Source organism: Notamacropus eugenii, chromosome 3 (assembly GCF_028372415.1).
Source record: "Notamacropus eugenii isolate mMacEug1 chromosome 3, mMacEug1.pri_v2, whole genome shotgun sequence".
NCBI lineage: Eukaryota > Metazoa > Chordata > Mammalia > Diprotodontia > Macropodidae > Notamacropus > Notamacropus eugenii.
Genome location: NC_092874.1, coordinates 371,491,091 through 371,506,769, shown reverse-complemented (window position 1 = coordinate 371,506,769; position 15,679 = coordinate 371,491,091). Strand labels below are relative to the sequence as shown.

The following is a 15,679-nucleotide window of genomic DNA, read 5'->3' as shown; positions in this document are numbered from 1 at the left end:
TTGTGAGAATCCCTGCCACCGTAATTGCTCTTTGTGATTACCCATTCTTCCAGGCTACTTCTTGACTTCAGGCTATTTTTGGCTACACAGAAGCACATATTTCTGGAGGGAAGGTCAGGGCTGGTCCTGTTGCTCCTTTCTTGGGTGTTGTATGTTGTTGTGTTATTCTAGGATCTCAGGGACAGGCTAGAGACTTGTAAGCTTTCAGTGTTTCTAAAGAGATCTGATCTAGGAGACAGTCTGATTGCTTCCCCCCTGCTCTGAGCTCTTCAAGTTTCTAACCAGGGTTTGGGTCTGTGTTAGACATAATGTTCTGTTAGACTCTGTCCCTATCAGCTAGCTGGAAAGCTCTATTGGCTTAAAGTGGTAGACCCTTAGGGTGAAGTTTTTCCAGATGTCAAGCATAAAATCACTTCCTTGGAACCTATCACCCCTGGTTCTGCCTTCTAAAACAAAGCGGAACAAGTCTAATCTTTCCTCCATGGAACATCCCTTTAAATATTTGAAGGTAGCTTTCATATCCTTCATCAGGCAATTCCTGTACCCGCCCCCCCCACTTCAGGCTAAACATACCTAGTTTCTTCAAATAATCCTCATGACATGGACTCTAAAGAGCTTCAGCATCCTGGTTGCCCTCTGAAAACTTTCTACTTTGTCAATGTCATTCAGATCATGTTGCCTAAAACAGAGCATAATCCTCCAGATGAGGTCTGTCAAGGGCAGATTATAGTGACCCTTCCTAATAACACAGCCCAAGATCACATTAGATTTTTGGCTATCACATGCCACCTCTTACTCATACTGAGTTTGCAGTCCACTAAAATCCCTAGATCCTTTTCAGAACTGCTGTCTTTCCACGCCTCTTCCTCCCATCTTAGACTTTCAAGGTTGAAAGTGTAAAGCTTTACTTTTTTTTTTTTTTGCTGTTGAATTTCATCTTAATTAGGAGTAGCCCCATGCTCTAGAGATTGTCAGTATCCTTTCAGATCCTGGCTCTGTATTATCTTCAAATGTGATGATAATCACCTGTGGAGGCCCAGAGGTGAAGAACATTGCATATATTTTCAGACCTTTTCAATATATTGATTGGGTTTGTTGATTTTTTTTTCTTTTTCTTTAAAAATATTCTTTCATTTATGGTATGGCTTTCTGGGATAAGGAGGCCAGAGATACTGGAAGAAACTTAGAGGATGTAAAAACAAAAGATATCTAAAAAAATTTTTTACAAGCATTTATCCTTTTTAGCCTAAATCCTTCCCAGGTGCTGTCTATTTCCTACTCGTAGTTTTTAGGGTGTGATCTTTTCTTTGCCACTGTTTTTATCCCTATTCCCCTTCTCTCTTTTGATTTGATCAGCCATATTCTGTTACAGTAATTAGCTCCTCTTTTAGTTTAAGAGCAATATGGTGGTCTTTAGCTCCACATGGCCATTTCCTTTACTATTTCATGGTATTTATATAAGGTGAAAAGTGAGTAGTAGTACATTCACAATAGCCAAAGTCCTGAGTTAGGAAATTCCTAACATTCTGATATTTGATTCTTTGATATAATTTATTTAGGTATCTCCAGATAAGCCTCTCTATACTTGAGACAAGGTATCATGATACAATAAATATTTAATAATAATAATAGCCAGCAGTTATAACAGCCAGTACTTTAAGGCTTACAAAGCACATTACAATTATTCTCATTAGATTCCCCCAACAACCAGGTGAGGTATGTGTAATTATTATTCCCACTTTATAGTTGAGGGAACTGAGGCAGTAGAGGTTATGACTTGCCCAGGATCACACAGCTAGTAAATGTCTGAGGCTGGATATGAACTCAAATGAATCAGGTCTTCCTAACTCCAGGTCTAACATTCCAGGTACTAATCAAAGTATACTATAGTGTCTTTTATTGGTCAGGAATAGGAAGAAGAAATCAGAAAAAGATCAGGTACTTTTTAGGAACTTCCCTCAGGTTTTAAAGAGGTGAAGAAAATCAATAGCTTCAGGCCAGGTCTTCTGTCTAAAATTCCTGTGAAATCCAGATAACACACCTTGATCTCTCAGTTCTCAACTGTATCTCTGCCTTTCTTTCATTTTCTTCTTTTTATTGGTTTTTGCCTCTTTGCCACTGATACTTTCTAATTCTGTTCAAGTCCCAGTGGGGCTGTAGATGTGTACTTCCTAAAACTCTCAAGGGGAAGTCAAGTCTCCCTTCTGTTTAAGGATTACCATGATTCAAATTGTTCAGGCCAGTGATTTTTAATCTTGAATGTTTTTTTTTAAAAAAAATTTGGGTCTTAGTTGTGATCAGGGCAGGGCCAAGATGGCAGAATAAGGCAGGTACTCACCTGAAATCTCCCCAATTCCCTTGCAAACAACTTTAAAATAACACCTCAAAATGAATTCAGGAGCAACAAAAGGATGGGGAGAAACAATTTTCCAGACAGAAAGATCTCTTGTTGAGGTGAGAGTGGGGCACAGTCCAGGACAGGCAGCCTGGGCAAATCCACAGCAGGCCCCAGGCCCCCTGGAGGCCCTGCCCCAGCAGATCAGTGCAGGCCTTGGGGGCAACTGAATCAGCAACAGACACTTGACGGGCTCTCAAGGCCACAGATGCTAAGGGGGCCAGACAACCAGTCAGAAGGTTATAGGGGGCATTTTGCTGGCAATAGGTGCAGGGCTCTGTCATTGCCCAAATGGGGGTCTGGTTCCCAGACCCAGGTCACAGTCCTAGGATGAGGGGGAGCACTTGTACCTTAGAGTGTATAGCTGATAGGGTAACAAGGATCCTGGTCACAGTTTAGTTTTCTTATTGATCACTTAATTAAAGAAAGCACTGAGCTAGGCTTAAAGGTTCAGTACTCTCATAAAACATTTTAATTCTAAAGAAATTGCTATCTCAACACCACCTTCAAGTCACTTTGTGTCAAGGAAATCAGGTATCCTTCATAACTTCAGTTTTGGAAAAACTATGACATCTGTGTGCTATCTTTGAAGGCCTACAAGCTGACCTGGTACACTCATCCATCCTTAACCAATTGCAAATGATCTCATTTCCCTCCTAGGAGCCAGGGAGTTTGCTATCCTTGCTCTGCAGTCAATGGCCTCAGGATACACATGGGTCCTATAAATCAATCAAGCATTCATCTAAGTCAGAGAGGGGTAAGTGTTGGCCCCAGCATTGAAAGAAACCTGGGAATGAAACCAGAAGGGAATGAATTGAAGGCATGGGGGGCAGCTACCCATCACAGAACTGTTATGTATAAACAGGTATAAGACCTGTTTGACTGAACTATAATGAATGAGGAGTTTGGAAATATAACAGGTTTGAAAATGTAGGTTGGGACAGGTTGAAAAGGATTTAAATTTCAAACAGATTATATTTGATCCTTTAAGTAACATACTGAAGAAAGGAGTAAAGGGAGTTTATCAAATTGGGATGTGACAGCATCAGACCTGCGTTTTTATTAGTTTTTGGTCCACTACACTATGATGTCATGATTAAGGTCATTCCCACCCTTGAGATTTTGATTCAATAGTAACTTCTTGATATTTTAATAGATTCACAATTTCATCTGTACATGCAGATATTCCATGGATACATATTTCAAACCACCCATTGCTTTTCATTATGTATGACTACTGTCCATGTTCTTCTATAAATCCTCCATAGAGGATCTACTCACGGAGGTCTTTGCAAGCTCATAAAAAGTGGCTTGATTGGTATGGCCCCAGTCCCATCCCCCAAAAACCCTTCCCCCACCACGTATATATGCTAACGCATATAAACTCATAGGTTGGGCATTTCTCCAACCCCTGTCACTACTCTTATTTTTAACCTTTTGCTCTGGACTTCTCTATCATGTCCCTAACACTAGGTACCTTCTTCTCCCTTTTCTTCCCCCTTCTACTTTTCTGCTTCTTTTTGTCTTGTCTTCCCTATGCTATATTGCAAGTTCCTTGAAGGCAGGGACTATCTTTTGCCTTTCCTTGTTTCCTTCATGTTTAGCACAATGCCTATCATATACAGTAGACACTTAATAAATGTTTATTGACTGGCACACTTAGGGTTAAATTCCCTACACCTTAACCCCTCATTCTTCACTCCTTATTAGGCAGTTTAGAAAATACTTACTTTAATGATTCCTGAACAAATATCATACTGGTTCTTTGTCTAAAATTATGCCTTAAAGGATGACTGGAGTATGAATTCCTCACTTCCTTCCCTAGTGTACTAGGAGCATAAACACTGAGACTATCCCTGATAGCACCTACTCTCACCAGTAGTAATGATCTCCAGCCTTAACTTTGCTCCTGGGCCTCAGCCTCACATTTTCAACTGCCTTGTAGACATGCCCAAAACAATCTTTTCCCATAAATCCTCTTCTTTCCCAAACTACCTTATTACGGTCCACCATCCTCCCACTTGCCCAGGATCAAAACCTTGAAGTCATCCATGACTTCCCCTCACATTTTAGTTAATTGTTTAACTATTAACTATTCTGTTATAGTCTTTTTGTTTCTATCTTGAAAACATCTTTTGTATCCTTCCTCTTTTCTTCATTCATATAGACAGTACTTTAGACCTGGCCCTCATCACTTCTCACCTGGAACACTGCAATAATAGTCTTTTCCCTGCCTCAAATCCTACAGCCACTCCAATTTATTGTCCACTTAGCTGCCAAGTGATTATTATCTTAAATCACAGGTCTGGTCATCAATTCCCTCCTCAATAACTCCAATGGCTTTATTACCTTAGGACCACATATAAAATTCTGTCTAGCTTTTAAAGCCAAGTCTGACCCCTACCTTTTGAATCCTCTTACACTTTACTCTCTGCTGTGGATTGTGATCCAACAATAATGACCTTTTTACTACTCCTCACATAGAATACTCCATCTCTGTGCCTTTTCACTGCTTGTTCCCTACAGCTGAAAGACTTGACCTCTTCACCTTTGTCTCCTAGCCCCCTTGAAAACTTAGCTCAATCCTATTCTTCTCAGGAAGTCTTTGCTGGTTTTCTTTTCGCCTACAGTACTTTCCCATTTTAAACTTCCATTTACAGCCTATATATCTTGTATGCAGATAACTGCTGTATATAATGTACAAATGACTGCAGCTAGATGTTGAAATGGATAGAGGGCTGAACCTGGAGTCGGGATGATCTGAGTTCAGATTTGACCTCAGAAACTTATTAGCTTTGGTCACTTAACCTTTACGTCTGCTTCTATTTCCTATCTCCCACTGTTATGATGATAGAATGAGATTTTTATAAAGCATTTTGTAAACCTTAAATTGCTATAAAAATTAGTTGTCTCACCCATTAAAATGTGAGCTTCTTGAGAGTAGGGAACATGTGTTTGTCCTTTGCATCCCTAGAACTCTGCACAGTGCATAGCATATCATATTTGGATAAATACTTGCTTGGCCAAATAAACAAAAACTTTAAAGCTGTGTTTTATTTACCCTACTAAACTGAATGCTTATTTGTAATCTGCCCACAATGGATCTTGCATTTTCAGCAGTATGTCTGTGAAGATATGATTTGCTATAGAAAAACTGGCCACAAGAGTTTATCTGTTCCCTTCCTAATGCTGTCACAAAGGATTCACTGGATGTGTGTACATCATATACTAATAAAACATTAAAATGATGATTTACTTCTTATTTTTTCAGAGTTAACAGACTGTTTGAATAGGTTGAGGTTTTTCTAACTAGGCAGCTAGGTAGTGCAGTGGGATAGAGTGCTGTGCTAGGCTTGGAGTCTGGAACACAAGTTCAAATTTGTCTCAGATACTCACTAGCTGTGTGACTCCAGGCAAGTCACCTAACCTGTTTGCCTCAGTTTCCTCATCTGTAAAATAGGGATGATAATAGCACCTACCTCCCATAGTGGTTGTGAGGATCAAATAAGTTAGTAATTATAAAGCACTCAGCACAGGACCTGGTACATGGTAAGTGCTATATAAATATTAGCTATTATTCTAACTGTACATGAGATGTCTCAATTTTATTCTTCTACTCTGGTGATGATTCTGACTGTTCCTCTTTGTAATCAATGATTTAACTTTCCAGTCAATGATCTGACTTCACACACAAATGACTCTGAAATGACTCCCAATGATCATTTCCCGTTCAATCAGGTTCTATTGTTTGGAAAGTATTGTTTCTTAGGAGTAAATGTGTGACCAAATTAATTAATTCTTTAAATTCAGAATTCTACTAAGTGAATTTATTTTAAGTGAGCGATTCTTTATAATGAAAGATTACCTTTCAGAAAACAGTAAAAATGGAAAATTATTAAACAGCAAGAAACATTGGTAGACACTTCCAAATCTTATCATACAAAGGAACATAGTAAACTGAGGAAAATAAGTGCCACTGCATCATCTAGACAGCTTTCTTCAACAAGCTGCTTCCTGACAGCAGAAGTTTTACTCTAAATGCATAGGGTTTGAAGAAACTGCATATAAGTTTTTCAAATGACTAAGCAAATGTGAAATAAGACCCTTCAAATACAGATTTCAGTAACACATAGTTTACATACAGCAATAATTTATTCTAAATTGTTCATTTAGTTTCTGTTGAGACATAACCCATGTCTCATTAATAAAAGAGCAGCCATCTCACCTCAAATACCAGAATATACAACAAGTTACAGCATAGCAAAAATTAATTCTACCTACTTTCAGATAAAATCTAATTCAGGTAAAATAATTTCATTCAAGGTTTTATTGTTACACAGATTTCCTTTTTTTAAGAGCACAAACTAGTGTAAATGTTTACACCATAGCTATCTATGCACATTATGTGACCACAGAACTGTTAATCAATTACTTCAGAAATTGAACCATCAGTTTCATTCATGCAGAAGAGCAAGCTGAGAAAATTTGTTCGTTTGGAACCATATTACTGTGAATTTCACAGTCACATGATTAGTTTTTGGATTAGATGGACTCTTGAGTGTACTAAACTGAGTTTTGTGTTTTTTTTGCATAAATAATACCAATTTCTCCCTGATGTAAGTTTAGTCATTTTATAATCTAGAACTGATTGATACACAGCAATATATTGTACCCTCTATCTGTAGTGTTCATTATTTTAAGACAAGCAATAATTAAAGGATCATGGCATGGGATGCTACTTAAATACATGTAAAACATACTGTACAAATATACTTGCTTTACCAATTTTCCTCTAAACTATCAAGTGTCCCTCCAAAATATGACCAGTGAAGACAAAGTATACTATTAAATATGGCTTCCAGAACAAAGACCCTCTAGCAAGAATCAATCTATTTACAAAAAATTCTTATTTTTTTAAAGTTTCATTTGAAACAAAATTTCTACATAACGGTTGTAAATAATACATAATTTTCTTTGTTTCAACATTTTTAGTTTTCTTAAACAGAAGTTACCAGGTAAGATCCAGAATGGCGCTTAGGGCTTTGAGCTCCACTGGATTCTGTGTTTTCAGTTTTTGAATCTCGTTTTTTTGTGCTGTTATTTACTGGTGTGGGGATCTGTGATGGGCGGGCTGAACTACTATCTGCACTGCTTTTCCTTGGACTTGGATTATAATTGAAAGGAGTCACCCTGGCAGCAACAGTTCCACTAGGTGAACTGTGCTTGCTTGAGTTAGTAGAACTGAATGGTGTACGCTCAGCAATAGAACTTTCACTAGTCTCTGGGGTAGGGGCAAGATTGCCTTGCCCTGATTTTGTCTCGGTAGCCTTTTTGTCTGGGCTATCTATCTGAATGAAAGAATTCAGACGGTTTTCTAAGCCTACAGTACGAGCAGGAGCACTGCTGCTATTACCCCCATTTGGTTTTCCCTGATTATCTTTTGAATCTTTATTACTAGAATTAACTTTCTCTGAAACAGTGTCTATCACTGGGGGTGTATTTCCAGTAGGAGATCTTCCTGACCTAGGGTTATTAATGGGACAGTCCTCAATTCTTACCCACACATCTTCAGTCTTGGAGACAGCAGGTGCCATTTGATAAATTAAAGTCTTTGAATCGGCACCATTTGTAGCACCTGAGGAAGTAACCTGGGAAACAGTACTTATGGGAGTCATTTCATTTTCTTTTATTTTTCTCCAAGTTCCTTTTGCTGGCCCTTGGTTTTCTTTAGTCTGTTTTGTTCCCAGAAATGAGCTCACATGTTTTTCATCTTCACTTTTTGCCTTTTCACTGGATTCTGATGAAGCAGAGAGAATTGAGGAGGAACTTCCAGTTCTTCTCCAAGTGCTTACACGAGGAAGTGATGATGAATGCTTACTATGTTCACGCTTCCAAGTTCCTGACCTATTAATTGGAAGTCTAGAAGGACTCTCAGAGTGGGAGCGAGCTATATCGTGGCGCTTTGTTGATCTTCCATCATTAAACTCTATGGAAGGATTAAGATTAGGTGGGAGTTTTCTCCAACCACCAGTCTGAATAGATGAATGTGTGGATAAAGACATATCAGGAAGGGATGGACTTAAAACTGGAGTCTGTACCTGGGATCTAGTAGGAGAATCTGGTCTAGAAGACGAAGACAAAGATTCAAACGATGCAGACTCTTCCAATTTTCTCCTTAGTGTTGGGCTTGGAGTTTCTTTGATGAAAGTTGACTGACGCACTAAAACAGGTCTTTCTGACCTATCAGATTCACTTCCACTAGATTTTGTTGAAGACATTCTAGAAAGTTCAACTTTTTTATTAGTTCCATTGCTGTTGGTTATCTGATTTAGTCCTTTGGACGCAGATTCACTTCTAGGTATATTACTGGCATTCTTGGATAAACCTGTTTGCTTATTAAGGTTTTGCTGGCTCATCTGTCTTCCTGGAGATGTATATGACATTTTCCCTGAACCTGAGGACTTAGTTGAAGCAGTACTAGGGGATGATGTCCGTGGCAATTGAGACAATTTGTTAGGAGGACTTATTCCATTTCTACCAGGAGAAATTGAGTTTCGTCCTGGGGACTGCATAGGTCTACTCAGTGGTTGCTGAGATGGTCTTGAAGGAGTTGAATCTCTAGATCCTGATCTAGAAGGTCCTTTACTTGAACTTGAACCACCAGGTTGGGATGTCTGCCTGGTCAAAGGACTTAATTCTGATTTCACTGATGGCTTAGCTCCCCTAGGAGAAGTACTAGAAGCTGGACCCTCACTGGGACTTTTGGAAGCTGGGGTTTTGAGGGATGGGCCCTTTTTGGAAACTGGACTTGTACTTGAAGAGCTATTACGGATTCCTGGAATGTGAATCATTGTCCTTCCTCGAGAAATTGAAGGCATATTTGTTTGCAGGGGTTGTTTCAACTGACTTGAAACTTCTGAATTAGAACGAACTTTTCCAGTGATCAAACTTTTATAAACTTTCTTTCCTCCTTTGATTCCTTTATTTTCAGACTCTATTTTTTTAGTTTCTAATGTACTTTTCTCCCCAGGCTTTAGAATTCGTGGACCTTTATTACTTGTAAAGGGTTTATCCTCCTGATCAGGTGTAAGATGAAATGGTGATCCTAGAGAAATACCTGATTTTAGTGAAAGAATGGAATCAGAATCAGATGAAGCTTGTCTAGATAAACAAGCAGCAGCAGCAGCTTGATGTAAACTACTCACTATAGAATTTGCACCTTCTTGAATAGCTTTCCAATCAAAGTTCTCTGAATCAGGAGAAAAACCATGCTCTGAATCTGGTCTCTGTATATCTCTCAAATCTAATGTCAAATCTTCTGCTAATATACCATCCATGTTTCTAGGAGTAGGCTTTTCATCATCACCTTTGAACCTTGATGGCCTTTTCTTTTTTGGCATTGCAGAACTGATACATTCTTGCAAAAGGTCATCTTCAGAATCTATGCTAAGAGAACTAAGTGAACTGTTTCTTGAAAAACACACTGGGGTATCTTCAACATGGAATGACTTAGGAGCATAACCTGATGTCTGAGGTCTGCTTGGTTCTACCTGTGAGTCAGGTGGCTCAGTCTGTTTAGTAGGTTCACTTTCTTTGTTATTGTTATTTTCCTGGTCAATGTCACTGAGAGAACTCAGAGATGAATTTCGAGAAAAACAAACTGGGGTATTTTCAATTGCAAAATTCTGCAACTTTTCATCTGTAGCTGCTCCTCTGTCTGGCATATCTTTGGATGACTGAGGAAAAGTGGACTGCTTCTGCAGCAAGGGCTTAGACTGACTTCGATCTGTTGGTTGTTTTGTACAAATCTGTGTTCTATTACTTGATTGTTGGTTTGATGTTAGCTCTATATGGTTATTAACTTTAGTTTCTGTTTCCTTAGCTTCTTTTCCTTTTAACTCTGCCTTTTCCCTGGAAAGGTCAACATCATCATCATCAAAGTCAAGAGAACTTAAAGAATCATTTCGTGAGAAACAGTACGGAGTTCCTTCAATGGGTGTATAGTGATGTGGAGAATCAAAAGTAAAGCTTCCTCTCACACGATCTTCATTATTTGGAAGCTTATCAATAAAGTCTCTTGGATTGTTTTTCAAGTTCAGTTTCTTTGAATCCTTGTTATCTGTGTAAGATCTTTCAACATTCAAATTTTTTGATTCTGCATTTTTTCTTATACGGGTTCTATATTCAATGCTTTGCGGCATTGGCTTTACTGGTGATGTAGGTTTCTTTTTCTCACTGTCTAGTGGGCTTTTACTATTCCCAGATGAAGATGCTGATGCTTGTTGAATCTGATCCATTATCTTCTTCACACGGAGAGGCTTGTGACTTTTTCCTTTAGGCATAGCTGAATTAATGCACTCAGCAAGGATTTCACCTTCCTCCGTTTTGTTGTCATCTAATGCAGAGGTAGTTACATTTGGAATTTTTCCTGCCTGAATGTCATCTGTACTTCTGCCTTCTGTAGGTATAGTATCTCTTTTTTCAAACTCCCCTGTGCCAGTACTTTCAATAACAGCCAGTTCATTTGGAGGTGATTCTATTGTGAGATCACTTAGAGATGTAGCTGTGGAAAAGTTTATAGGTGTGCCTTCTACACAATATACCCGAGGCATATCATCTCCTGGAGTAAAACTAACATGTTTTTGAGTTTGCACCCTGTTTTGTGAAGGAAGAAGTTTGTACACAGGGAGCTGACTTGGTTTCCTGGCCACTGGAGGAGGTATTTTTGAAGCAGCTTGTGAGGGCTTTTTGGCTTTATGTGAAGATTTCGTTGGCATAGCAGAAATAATACATTCTTCTAATATTTCAATATCATCATCATCAGAGTCCTCCAGTATGTCTTTCTCAGATTCAATAGGTTTCTCTGTCTTTTTCTCCTTGTTTTCATTTACATCTTCTAGCTGCTCAGGCTCTGTTTCATTTCCATGGTCATTTTCTTGTACAGGGGGCATTATTCTTAATTCCACATCTTTCTGTATAAAGGGTTCATCAAGGCTTAGAGCACTTAAACTGGATGAACAAGAAAATCCATCGGGAGTACTTTCTGTAGCAAAATGTAACAAGGTGTCAGCATCAGGTAGCACCTGGACTCTTTGAACTGCAGCATTTACAGCAGCTTGCCTAGGTCCACTTTCTCTCTTTTCAGTGTTTGGTATTTTACTTTTTGTCACCTCTCTCTTAGTTTGTACAGCCTGAGGAGGAGGTGGGGTTTTACTTCTGCTTGGTGGCATGGTTTGTCCAGGACTATCTGGAAGGTCACTAGGGCTTATGATGCCACTTACCATTCCACTGCAGGGTTCACTTTGAACAGAACTCGCAATTGAACGGCTCTCAAAACTATCTAGTGAACTGACAGAAGTACATCTGCTAAACATGAGTGGAGTCTCTTGAACATAATGCTCTGGTGGACTTTTAGGTGTCTGAGCACCACTTTTTGCTGGAGATTTGGCACCTGAAGAAAATTCAACAGCTTTATGTCTGGCTGAGTCTGAAGGAGATAAATTAGCAGTTTGGAGTCTGTTGGCTTTGGTTCGAATATGTTGTGATGCTGATGGAACTTCACTTATTGTATCATCAGTTGACACACTTCCACTGTTTTCTTTCAGTTCTGCTATCTGTAGATTATTAGTAGTCTCTGCCCCCCGGGTTGTCTGATCCCGTCCTATTTCATCTTCAGCAGAAGACAAAGAAGATAATGAACTACATCTTGAAAAACATATTGGTGTATCTTCCACACAGTAAGTCTGTATTGTTTCCTGGTTAATAGAGGAAGCTTTACAAGAGGCAGTCTTCTGAGTCTGACCACTTCTACTCTGTGCAGAACTTGGATGAAGCTGATTCTGCCTCTTGGTACTAACTGAAGTAGTTGATGTATTCCCTCCACTTGAAGAGATGTGATCTGTTTTATTACTTTGTACAGATGAACTCTTAGAGAATGAAAAAGATTGCTTCTGTGAGGAAGGAGCAATGTCTGCTGCATATTTTAAACTATAATCAATAGGCTGATCCACATGGTGTTCTTCTTCATTATATTTTATGCTGTAATTTGTTGGTCTGTCGTCTTCTTCATGCTGTTCCTCTTCAGAATAACGTTCGCTGTAGTTGGTTGGTTTATCTTCATCATAATCATCTTCATGACACAAAGACTGGTTAACTTTCTGATTAAGTCCATGACTTGAACTAACTCGATTTTGTTCTGATCCACTGGCTCCCCTTGATCTATATGGAGAAACACATTCTTGCTGTCCAAAACGTGACTGAAACTTAATATGCTTGTCATCAGTGCTTTCACTATAAGCAGAAAAGGGTGTGTTTTGACCCCGTGACTGTCTCTGCTCATTTTGCTTCATTTCATCTTCTATTATATGTTTTGGCCTTGCCCATCTTTCATTCTGTGAAGGACTCTGTCGTCCAGAATTTAACTGTTCATCTGAATATTTAAGGCTATAATTTATTGGGGTATCTAATTCTTCATCATTATCATCCATATGATTTGCACTATGAATTTTGTGTGCCAAGTCAGCTGGATACTGCCCATAACTGCAAAATTTACTTTCATCATCCCCAGAATACGATTCAATAGATGGTTTCATTTGACCTCTTTTCCCATAGCCATCACTGCTACTAACACTATTTAAGCTATCGTTTGAAGATCTCTTATACTCCATTTTGGCATAAGGCATAGGACATGTTCTGTTTGAATTCTCTGATTTGGGAAAGTTGTAAGTGTTTGAATGTGCATGGGCAGCAGATGCTCTTCTCAAGGTGTTCCTCTCTTCTGCTATGCAATGTAATTCTGTTGTAGATCCTGAACCTTGATCTTCTTGTGCATGAATTCCTGATACCTCTTCCATGACTTTAGCAATCTGGGCTGTAGCAGTAGAGAGCTGCAATCCTATTCGCTTTGAAGAATTTCCAGAATTTTCTGTTGCTGGATGAAAGGTGCTTAGTCCAATTCCTCGTTCTCTGTCCAAGCTCCGATCTTTTTCAGATCGAGAGCTTTCCAAACTTGTCCTTGATGAAGAGGATCCTGGCAATACTGTAGTATTCAAATATGGCGAAAGTACAGTCATATTTCCAGTATTAAAATTGTCTGACCTACTGTCCTCATGACGATTAATATCAAAAGCATATTCACTATATAAATTTTGTTTATGTCTCTGTTTATTACGATGAGACGTCTTGGGACTTAAATTGTCAATATTATCAAAAGTCTCAGATAAATGTTGAGCATCTAATTCTGCTTCTAGTGCTTTTTGCTTTCTGACATGAAGGGATGGCAAGCTTGAACCAGGAGACATAATATTGGCATCCTTATACTTTGCAGGTCTGTTTGCCATAAGGTTCCTCAATGCTGCAGCACTGCCCATAGCAATCATTTTGTGCTTTGAGTGAATTAGGTTCTTAAGCATACTAACTGCTCCCATGTCCCACAATGCTTCTTGGTCTTTAGTATTTCTTGCTGAGAGATTCCACAAAGTTCCACATGCATTGCTAACTATTGTCAAACTATGAGACTTTAAGTGCTGTAACAAGGTTTGTAAGCAACTGTTTTCTCTCAAGATTTGCCTAAAATTAAAAAAAAAACAGTAAACAAAAATTATTAAGGTCAATATAAATAATATATATATTAACGACTCTATACAAAATTTTGAATTTGGGCCTCTAATCTCTTTTAAAAAATGACATTAGGATTACTTCATAACAGGGGAAGTAATCTTTGAATTCCAAAAACAACCCATAAATCTTCAGTTGCTGCTTTCTTTTCTTCCCCCAAAAGCTCTTTTAAAATAATCTTGACCAGACAGACTGAATGAACAGGTCAGTATAAAAATTCTGTTCTACCATTTCACTTCATTTCCCCAAAGCCCATTTTACTTGTTTTTAAAAGTGAGTAAATGGTGTCACTATTCACAGATAACTCTACTTTCAAATTTAAGTACCAGAATATCTTTCAGAATCATACAATTGACTATTCCTTTGCTCAGGCCAATGAAAAAGAAAGTATGTTTGAACACAGGGTAAGCCAGGGGTCCTTAACCTGGAGAGTGTGGACTTGTTTTTAAAAGTATTTTTAAAGTTATATTTAAATACAAATGGTTTCCTTTGTGATCTCATGTATATTTTATTTTATGTATTTAAAAACATTATTCTGAGAAGGCTTTACCACACTGCCAAAGGCATCATGACAAAAAAAAAAGGGGGTGATGGTGATGGTGTTAAGAACCACCCCTGTGTTAAGTTAATTACATTTCCTGGAAGGGGTAGGGAAAATGGACAGGAAAACCCCTCTTTATGTATTGTACTGAGGGTATAATGAGGTAGGCAAGATTTTTAAGTCATGAATTCCTAATCTTTTCAGAGATGTGGCACCCCACTGTCATATCCTTGATTTTGTAGGTCTGCTCTTTTTGGTACCTAAGAAGTGCTGGATTATAAGAAATATATTTAGGTTGTATTGTAAGTAATATGTGTATATGTATATGTATATATGTGTGTGTATATACATGCATACACACACACATACATACACACATACATACATACAGGTTCATCTGAATTAAAATTAACTAGAAACCTATCCAAGATTCTTTAGTGCAATTGACCTTTCACTCTCTCTGGCCTTAACAAATAAGAACCTGCTGAATGTTAACATTTCCCGTATCAGTAGGCTTTTGACTTGGTGAGGATCTACTGGCACAGACACCTCCCTCAGTGGTATAGCAGATGAATACGCTGAACCTTGACATTATTCTCAAATGTAGTGAGGTAGAAAACAGAGACTGGATTAGTGAGTCTCCAGGGTCCTGTAGTCTGCAAGGATATCATTTCTTACACCTTCCTCTTTTTCTCATTTCCCCAAGTGTATATCAGAGGGGTTCTAGGTGCTCTTGGAATTTGAATAACTCTTCTGACATTCTAGCAGTCTCAGTAACTGGCTATATTCAGCAGTTAGGTTAAATAAAATTATAACCAGCAATAAGAATTTAAGCCATTATCCTCAATAAAATTAATTCTTTTAGCTCCTGATAAACTTTACTAATATGGTCAGGTATCCCTCTATCTTGGGTTAATCATTATGTTTTCCCTCTTTATATATACTACATGCTACAAATGTCTTATTTTTTGAGGGGGGAGCTTTAGATCACCTTGTGAAAACTAAATTTAATTCTATTCCCCAAGTTCTATGAGTCTTTGGAACTTTAGAATGTCCAATTAAACAAGTATTAGATAAGTTAACCATTTTCATGATATTAAGATTATATACTAATTTAGAATTTTACA

At 38.3% G+C, this 15,679-nt stretch overlaps 2 protein-coding genes across 15 annotated transcripts in view; one reads left to right on the top strand and one right to left on the bottom strand.

The window, feature by feature from the left end:
• Positions 1–15,679, top strand: part of LOC140496986 (uncharacterized) — a 44,752-nt gene that overhangs the window by 4,140 nt on the left and 24,933 nt on the right. For all 7 annotated transcript variants that reach the window (XM_072597441.1, XM_072597435.1, XM_072597434.1 and 4 more), the window contains one exon: positions 3,056–3,152. The gene's annotated coding sequence lies outside the window, so the exon portion shown is untranslated. The remainder of the gene's footprint in view (positions 1–3,055; positions 3,153–15,679) is intronic.
• APC (APC regulator of WNT signaling pathway) overlaps positions 6,208–15,679 on the bottom strand; it is a 153,167-nt gene continuing 143,695 nt past the window's right edge. For all 8 annotated transcript variants that reach the window (XM_072597429.1, XM_072597421.1, XM_072597424.1 and 5 more), the window contains one exon: positions 6,208–13,963. In XM_072597429.1, coding sequence (XP_072453530.1) covers positions 7,393–13,963 — 6,571 coding nt within the window. In that variant the 3' untranslated portion in view covers positions 6,208–7,392. The remainder of the gene's footprint in view (positions 13,964–15,679) is intronic.